Here is an 8,543-nt window from a genome sequence, read left to right on the forward strand (position 1 = left end):
ATATGTTTATGTAGTAGACGACTTATTCATGACATTCAGATTTCAATTCAGATTAGATGTTCAGTGAGCGCAACTACACAAAATGGTCTTTGGGAAGTTGAAATTACCCTCCCTATTTTACTACGCCCATCGAAGACCTCATACCATATTCAACAAAATATGTTTTGGTCTAATATGAAGCTTCCATTTGATTGGAATCAATTAGTAAGCTGTTATGTTGCCTTAGAAATTATTCTAAACGTTTGTGTGTCCATAGGAAGCGTACTCACAGAACCCAAGCTCAAATACTAGGTGACAGTGGATGTGGTCATAGTATGGGCTGAAACTAACCTGAATAACCTTCTTCATCAAAGCCAAATTTGATGAGTCTGCCAAGTATACGTAGGGGGAATAAAAAATGGCGGCCGTTGCAAAGAGATAAAATTTTTTTTTTTCATTCGGAGCTCTATATCTTAAAAACTACCAACAACACTAGAAAACCTAAGATAACATTATTTAAAGAAGAGTAAATTTGCTGAAATATTAGCCCAAAAAGAGCTATTTACGTTCAATAGTTAGTCGATATATAGCGTTTTAAAAAGCAAAATGTCTTAAAAAACTACTGAAAGATTAGTTAGTTAATTTATTTTAAGAAATCTATATCTCAGGAACTATGTGACGTACAGATGTCTATTAGCACTCAAATTAAAGCTAGTTTAATGGACTATAAAGAGGTTTATGACCATTACCTTCCTAGGAATAGTAGTTTTCATGATATTTATTAAAATAAATTGATTTATAGTTGTTCGGACAATAAATTTGATTTATGAAAAACATTATTTCAGAAACCATTGGACGTACTGATGTCAGCCAGCGGTCAAATTAAAGATAGTTAAATTTACTACAAAATAGTTAATTATGATTATCTTTGTAGGAGTAGTAGTTTTTATGATATTTGTCAAAATAAACCCACAAAATGTTAATTTCTAGTTGTTCGTATAAAATGTTAGATATTTGAAAAAATATATCTCTAGATCCATATGTCTCCCAACACTCTAAATAAAGAAAATTTAACTTACTATAAAGTAGTTTGTGATACTTATCTTCGTAGGGGTAGTAGTTTTTATGATATTCACATATGAATATGAATTTGGCAAATGAAAATTTGTCCAAATAACTATAAATCAATTTATTTTACCAAATTTCATGTAAACTATTACACCTACGAAGATAAACATCATAAACTACTTTATAGCTTATTAAACTAGCTTTAATTTGAGTGCTAATAGACATCTGTTCGTCAAATGGTTTTTGAGATATAAATTTTTCAAAATAAATTCACTAACTACTGATCTTTCAGTACGTAGGAACAACATTTTTATGTTAAATGTTGCTTTTTAAAAAGCTATATCTCGAAAACTATTTAACGTAAATAACTTTATTAGGGCTCATATTTTAGCAAATTTACTCTTCTTTAAATGACGTTCTCTTAGGTTTTCTTGTGTTGTTCCTACTTCTTAAGATATAGAGCTCCGAATGAAAAATTAGTTTTTTTTTATCGCTTTGAAACAGCCGCCATTTTTTATTCCCCTTACCTATACTTGGCAGACTCATCAATTTTTACTATTAATTATATATAGTTTTCATTAAAGTAATCAGAAATTGGGGTGAAATAACTGCCTTTTTCCTCCTCTTGGGCTCTTGTGCTATCAGTTTATCGATGGATTACTGAGTACACAGCTGTACTGATCAGATATTATCATCATATCTTTTAAATTATAAAATGATTCTATTAGCTTATTGCTTGTTGACCCTTTGATATTCACTGATTGATTTAAATTATTGAGTTCATTGTATTTCGAATTAAAGTAAAATTATTCTATTCGAAAACTATAGGTTTCATTATATTTAAATGATAACAATCAGATTTTTGGCTTTGACTGAATACCAGATATACCAAGTTAGTCCAAGAATCATTTGTTTTTCCTCTAGTTCACTCTATATTTCGTCAACAACCACACCGACATCAGCTCATGTACTGGTTCAAAAAAGTAGAACCTTTCATAAAGCGAGTGATCTTGGTTAGAAATAAACGAGTAGGTTGTACAGCTAACTAAATTAGTTGCCTATTTATCCAAGCACTGCACCTTTTCATTTTTCACTCAGCTTTTATTGTTATCATCTCTATCCGCCCCATTACAACAATCTCTTTCGCTTTAAGAAAAATATATCTAAAAGGAGAATCCTGATATTACTACACAGCTTAAACCGGGTGGGAGTGTAACGCAGGATCAGATATAGTCATACCGTCAAAAAGGTCAATAATTTTCTGTTAAAAACGACATCTGAGAACCACAGACTAGACAAATGAATAGCTCTTTTTTAGTGAAACACGATTCCCACCCTCAGAGTAAATTTTGAAAAAGATCTATTCTGAGTCACTCTGATTTGATCCTTGTTGGCCTGTTCTTCCTATATCTATACTCGGACTTTTCAGGTTGTGATGCTGTGATACATCGGAGAATTCAAAAATCCTAATGATGTTTTTTTAATTCACAACGCAGTATCTGTTAGAATCCTCAAAATAACCCCAAGTTGAATCTTTTAGTAAACTACTTTTTAAAAGATTTGGTTCATTCTGATCAGATAATTAATTTCTAGTATACTGGGATTAGATAGGATTTAATCCAAATAGCCGAATCGTTGGTTCACTTGAAGCTTGCGAAGTTCCAGTTGTTAGAGCGGTGCTGGAAATGACATTCATTATTTCTCTTCAAATTTAAGTCCTTAGTACTACGTTCATTTCTATTCAATTATTGTAGCATGAGATTTCAAAAGCAAAAATGTCGCTTTAGATGTTTTACGTCAAAAATCAGAGATATTCTGAGTGTAGAATCACGAAAACATTAAAAATATCAAAGTTTTGAATCTTTATAGAATCCTTTTTGAGTAAGAAATTACGTAAAAGAAAATAATAAACAGATCAATGCTAATAACAAATCCACTTATCATTACCTGGGGTCATATCCAAATCTGGACTAAATCTTAATTTCAGAACATCAATGTTTTGAGTTTTGTTGTTGGCCCACGTATACCGGTCTAAATGATTTTTATTCATATTTGTAATTTGGAATTTTTATTTTTCAAAACGATTAGTAATTCAAAAAGTTTCTTTTTTCAAATTTTAAACCTAAACAGCTGTTAAATGGAAGTTCCCATGTTAAATATTTCCTTACTTTTATTACCTTATGAGGTAATAAAAATAATGAGATAAAAAATTTACACATTATAATTTATTACACTACAGATTGGACACAAACTGCATTAGATAACACGTATTTCAGGTAAGGCTCAAGTTCATTCCCTATTAACCTTAATGTTTTTATAATATTAAAATCATTTTCCTTTTTCATTGTTGCTCCTCATTCATTCACAACGTTTGGACAACTCCTTGCAGGATATAGGAGTTTTAGAGCCTTGACCTGGATATAGACTCTGTTTAAATCTTTTTAAAATTTCTTCCAGCTCTGGTCGTATCACCCTCTGGTACACATCTTCTTTTAATAACGTTTTCTACTGTTCCTCGCCATATCCTTTCTCTTTCTCTCTCCTTCTCTTGTTCCGTTTAATCTATTTCTGCTGATGATTTAATGTTTTTTATCGACCCACCGCTTTCTTCTACCCGCCAACTGTAGGATCCGGGTTGATCCATTTTTTTTCTCCATACTTGCTGAACATGAAGTTTTCAAGACGTACCTTCTGCTTGTATTTCAATTCTTTAAGTAACTTTGATCCTCTTGGGCCGTCTGTAGCTGAGGGAGTTGATACGTAGCTACTACAGCGGCGCCGGTTGGGATTCGGCCTGGAGGGCTAACTTTTATTTCTCTGGCGTTCTCACGAAATGAAAACTTGACCCCCTCTATGGTTAAAATAAGATGGTACCCTGTAGATAACTCCCTTGCATATCTGAAATAACCTGGAAAAGGGTCATAAAAAAATAAAATAAAAAGCTTTGCCTGTCTTCATACATATTTTTATGTCTTCTACATAAACTATTTTGGTGTCTCACAAAATGAAAACTTCACCCCTCACCATGGTTAGAATATGAAGATATGTAGATAACCTCTACTACATTCGTATGTCAGAAATGAATAAACAAAATAAATCAAATAAAAAGCTATGCCCCTCTATCAAAGCAATCTTTTATTCTTCTTTTCTCTTTCACCATAAACATTTTTAATATCTTCTACATAAAATACTTTGGTAGTCTCACGAAATGGAAATTTTACCTCTCGCCATGGGTAGAATATGCTGGTACCTTGTAGATAACATTTTCTTCTCTCTCTTTCCCTGCTTATGTCAAAAATGAACACAAACTGAGGCATAAAAAATAATTAAAATAAAAAACTTTACCCCTCAATCAAAGTAATCTGTCATCGATTTTTTAAAAATATCTTGTACATAAACTACTCTAGTGAGTAAATAGTATTTAGTAAATAAATTTAGACAAGTATTTTACAACTAATTTATTGCAATATTTTTAAAAGCTTCGACCTCTGAGCCACCTGCCAACCTGTAATAAACTACAAAGTAATATTATTAGTCTTATACGTATTTTATACTTAATACAATTTCGCTGACTTGTATAATTCACATTTATACTTTTGTACTTTTCATCTCCTATAATAGCATTAATAGGCATCACCATTGAAAGACCATGAAACAAAAAGTATAAATGTGTTTTTAGTTTTATATATAAACTAATTTTATTAGACTTCAATATGGGAAATGTTGCTCTTCAGCTACTGAGTCGATGCCCAATTACACATTCCATCTTTTAAAATATTTTCCCACATGCACATGACTCACTATATTCACTAAATAAATTTACTAAGTTTCAGTATCTAATGGTGCAGGGAGAAATATAATATTTTTTTTAAATTCAATGAAAATGTCTCTCTTAATTATACAATTTATTGTTAATACATCAAAAATGTAATTATCGTGAATCTACAAAAAATCTTCTACCCAATGTATGGATTTTTCTATATCATTTCTAAAAGTTCAATGCATAGTTAATCAGCTATCTCGCAGATCCAGATGCTGCATCGTTTTCAGTAAAGTGAAAAATGAGTAACTCGTTACCAGCAACTGAAAAAAAAATAATAATAATAATTTTCCCAGAAAACTGCATAAGAATTTGACATAATATGAACACTACTGCATGAAGACTACGGGGGAAAACATGTCATTTTTTTTTTAATTGAGTTATTGGAGGGAAAAATAGACGATGGGCTCTCACAATATTTCAATGAGAACAAACATTTATATACCAGTTAAATATTGGTTCGAAAAATGCCTATAAGGTGAAATAAAAGGCTGTATTTGTGTAAAAAAGTGGAACAACAAGTCATACTTAGAAATTAGTGACATCTCAAAATAACAAATAACTTACTCATTTAAAACCAAAAAAATGAATTTTTCAGTAGTCGTCAAACTTCGAAATTTGTTTTTCTCCCATTCACGTCTCTTAGACTTATGTTGCCCCTGTTCTTCACATTTACTAACTTATTAGTGAAACGATTTCTTCAAAATTCAGGCACAAATATAAATTTTTTATTACTTTATTTAATATCTGTGTCGATATTTACTTTTTTTTTTTAACTGTAAGGAAAATTTATTCTTTACTGATTTGAAATTTCAACTTAATTAAATGAATAAATAAATTAAATTGAATACATTGAAAAATATTATTGACTCAGAATTTTTTTAGAAATACAGCTCTTGAAGTTTTTTTCCCCCTTTTTTTTTTAATAAATTATAGGTACATAGTATTATTCTAGAGCTGTTTGATGCATTCTTCACCTAAATTTTTATTATTAAAAGAAATCTCTGATAAATAAATAGACCAGTATAGCTTTCATACCATTGTTATAGGGTAGAGAAACAATCACCTGTATTTCAAGTTTGATAATTTATTTTATTTATTATTATTGGGGGGTACCCTCTATCCACCTGACGGCGGACCAACCCCTATTTTATTAAAACAACTGTTCTTTTAATTGTACCACTCGTTGCTCAAATTTTATGTAAATAATTAAACTGTAATTTAGATGTATTGTTATACAATTGATATTAATCGATAAACACTGAAGGTAATCGATATGTAAATAAAAAAACATGGGTATATATTATTATACAATAAAACAATAAAAGGTTATTAAGACACTGTTACTCCGGGTAAGTCTCTTATGATTTTTTTTTAAAGTCTTATTCAATTGTTCTTTTAGTACTTGTTAATTATAGCATCACCACTTCTTATAAATTAAATTATTTTTAAAAAATAATAATAAAACCCGTGTGTTTATGTAAACAAAACTATTTTTTATTTATTTCTATGTAATTTTTAAAAATAAAATTCGAGAAAATCTTTTTCTTTAAGTTTACTGTGCGCAGATGAATTCTGATAAATTAGATGTTAGGAAATTCCGATTTTTTCTTCTTATTCTTAGTACTCACTAATGTCTTTAGATCAACAAATTGATATTTATGCTGTACAGTTAGATGTTTGTTGCCCATTCTCTATGAACTCATGTATCCACGAATCTGAGAAAACTACATTACTCAGATGTATTTTTCTTTCGATTACTTCTGACAATGGATTCTCGTTTGGCCTTAACTAATTTAAAAAAAGAATCGTTGGTTTCTCGACAAATCCCTCCGAAAACGCATAAGGACGCATCCTATGTTGTACTTCCTTTTGTATATAAACTTCGCTTCTTCATCCTGAAGTAATGTAATAGCTGTTTTCTCAGATTCAACCACATAAAAAAATTCTTTTTAATGGGTACATTATGAGGATTATATTGTTAAATGAATATTGATAGTTGTCAGTAACAAAGCAATGAGCATATGTTTTAATATTACATAAATTATTATTCTATAGTTGTGATAATATATTTAACAAGTACCTTTTTTTTACAGCAAATTGCGTTTTTCATCAGTTAAACTCATTTTTTTACGAATAATTTTTCCATTGTTCCATCTTATATGTAAAATAAAATATTAAATAGTGATCATTAAAAACTATTTTATATAACAGAGAGATGTTTGTGTTTATATCTATTACTTTTATTAAAATTGATTTAACCTATTGAGATTAAAATATATAGAAGAGGCAGTGTTTCAAATCTGTGTGTGTCAAGAAAAATATCTCTTAAACTGAAAAAATTAATCATTTTCGCACTAATACTTAGTATTACACAAAGTTTGGGTCAGACTAGACCATTTGTTTTCGAAATATATTCATGAAAAGACATTTGTACATGCTTAAGCCAAAGTCATATGTAGAATTTAATAATATTGATATTAGACCAGTCTACCCCTTCTAATTCTCAACTTTCCTCTGACTTGGGATCCCATCGAAACAAGTAATATGATGTGTGACCACCTGCGATGTGCGAACCAGCCTATACAATTCTTTAAAATTTACTGATACCATCTGTAACTGTTGAACAAGGATTTGATTACTGACAAATGGACATGGGACCACAATTATTCCTTTATGTCTACGTTGTTTTCTATTGAATAAAGAACTTTCAACTACGGTGGTAAAGATGCAGGACACGGCGCTGGGTGAATACAGTTCCGCAGTACACAACTAATGTTTCATTTTCACTCTTTATTAGCGCACCAAGTTAAACATCCCTGGTTAATAAAGGTTAATTAACTAATTTCATAATTACGATTATTGAGCATTATATTTTGCCAAGTAAAATTACAAGTAAACTTTGAAGTAATCGTAAAGCAATTTCAAAACAATAGTATACGCTATTGCCTTAGAGAAATATATTCTTCAATATAGCAACTCCTGAGAAATCAAACACACTTAAATCTTTGCACATCTCATATTTATGAATTGGACGACGTTTACGACTACATTTTGTTCATTTTTAAATCAAATTCCTTATAACGTAGATTAAATATTGCTAACAATCTTCAAAAATTAATATCAATGATTCTTTTTATATACAACCTTTTTTTTAATAAACATCCTTCATTAATTTAATTAAAAACTCTTAAATTACTATATATACTAAAATATCATTATCCACCTAATGAAAACGTCAGCTTCTCATGATAAAAATTAAAATAACTAAAATTATGGTAACTATTTTGTAAAAATATAATTGAGAAAAAGTAAAAAAAAACAACACAGACTCAACAAAAAACAGGCATTTATATTTTAAAGAATATTGATGTGGAATATTAAAAGAAAAAAATTGCTTTTTTATATTTTATATTGTATAGGATTTATATATGTATTTATTTATGTATTTATTGTTATTATATCCTATATTGTTTTATTTTCTTCAGTATTACCTCCTATTATTTGTAACTATATTTGTCATTCTAATTTTACTTAGTTATTATAATTATTATTATTATCATGTAATTACTCATGTACTGTATCATTCTGTATTTTTCTCTTATCATTTTTCATTTTTCGTCATATCTTTATCACTACTTCCTGTATACGCGACGTATTTGAAATCGAAATAAAA

The 8,543-nt window shown here is 29.4% G+C and overlaps 2 protein-coding genes across 2 annotated transcripts in view; both read right to left on the reverse strand.

The window, feature by feature from the left end:
• LOC136795052 (uncharacterized) overlaps positions 1-3,163 on the reverse strand; it is a gene marked incomplete at its 3' end in the record, with an annotated part of 7,092 nt that extends 3,929 nt beyond the window's left edge. The window contains exon 1 of the mRNA XM_067050683.1: positions 2,995-3,163. Coding sequence (XP_066906784.1) covers positions 2,995-3,097 — 103 coding nt within the window. The remainder of the gene's footprint in view (positions 1-2,994) is intronic.
• A 1,779-nt stretch (positions 3,164-4,942) lies between these two features.
• The window catches only part of LOC136796585 (odorant receptor 10-like), a 13,314-nt gene continuing 9,713 nt past the window's right edge, over positions 4,943-8,543 (reverse strand). The window contains exon 5 of the mRNA XM_067050688.1: positions 4,943-5,130. Coding sequence (XP_066906789.1) covers positions 5,059-5,130 — 72 coding nt within the window. The 3' untranslated portion in view covers positions 4,943-5,058. The remainder of the gene's footprint in view (positions 5,131-8,543) is intronic.

Source organism: Halyomorpha halys, unplaced genomic scaffold, assembly GCF_000696795.3.
Source record: "Halyomorpha halys isolate HHAL.00 unplaced genomic scaffold, Hhal_1.1 Scaffold1156.1, whole genome shotgun sequence".
NCBI classification, from domain to species: Eukaryota; Metazoa; Arthropoda; class Insecta; order Hemiptera; family Pentatomidae; genus Halyomorpha; species Halyomorpha halys.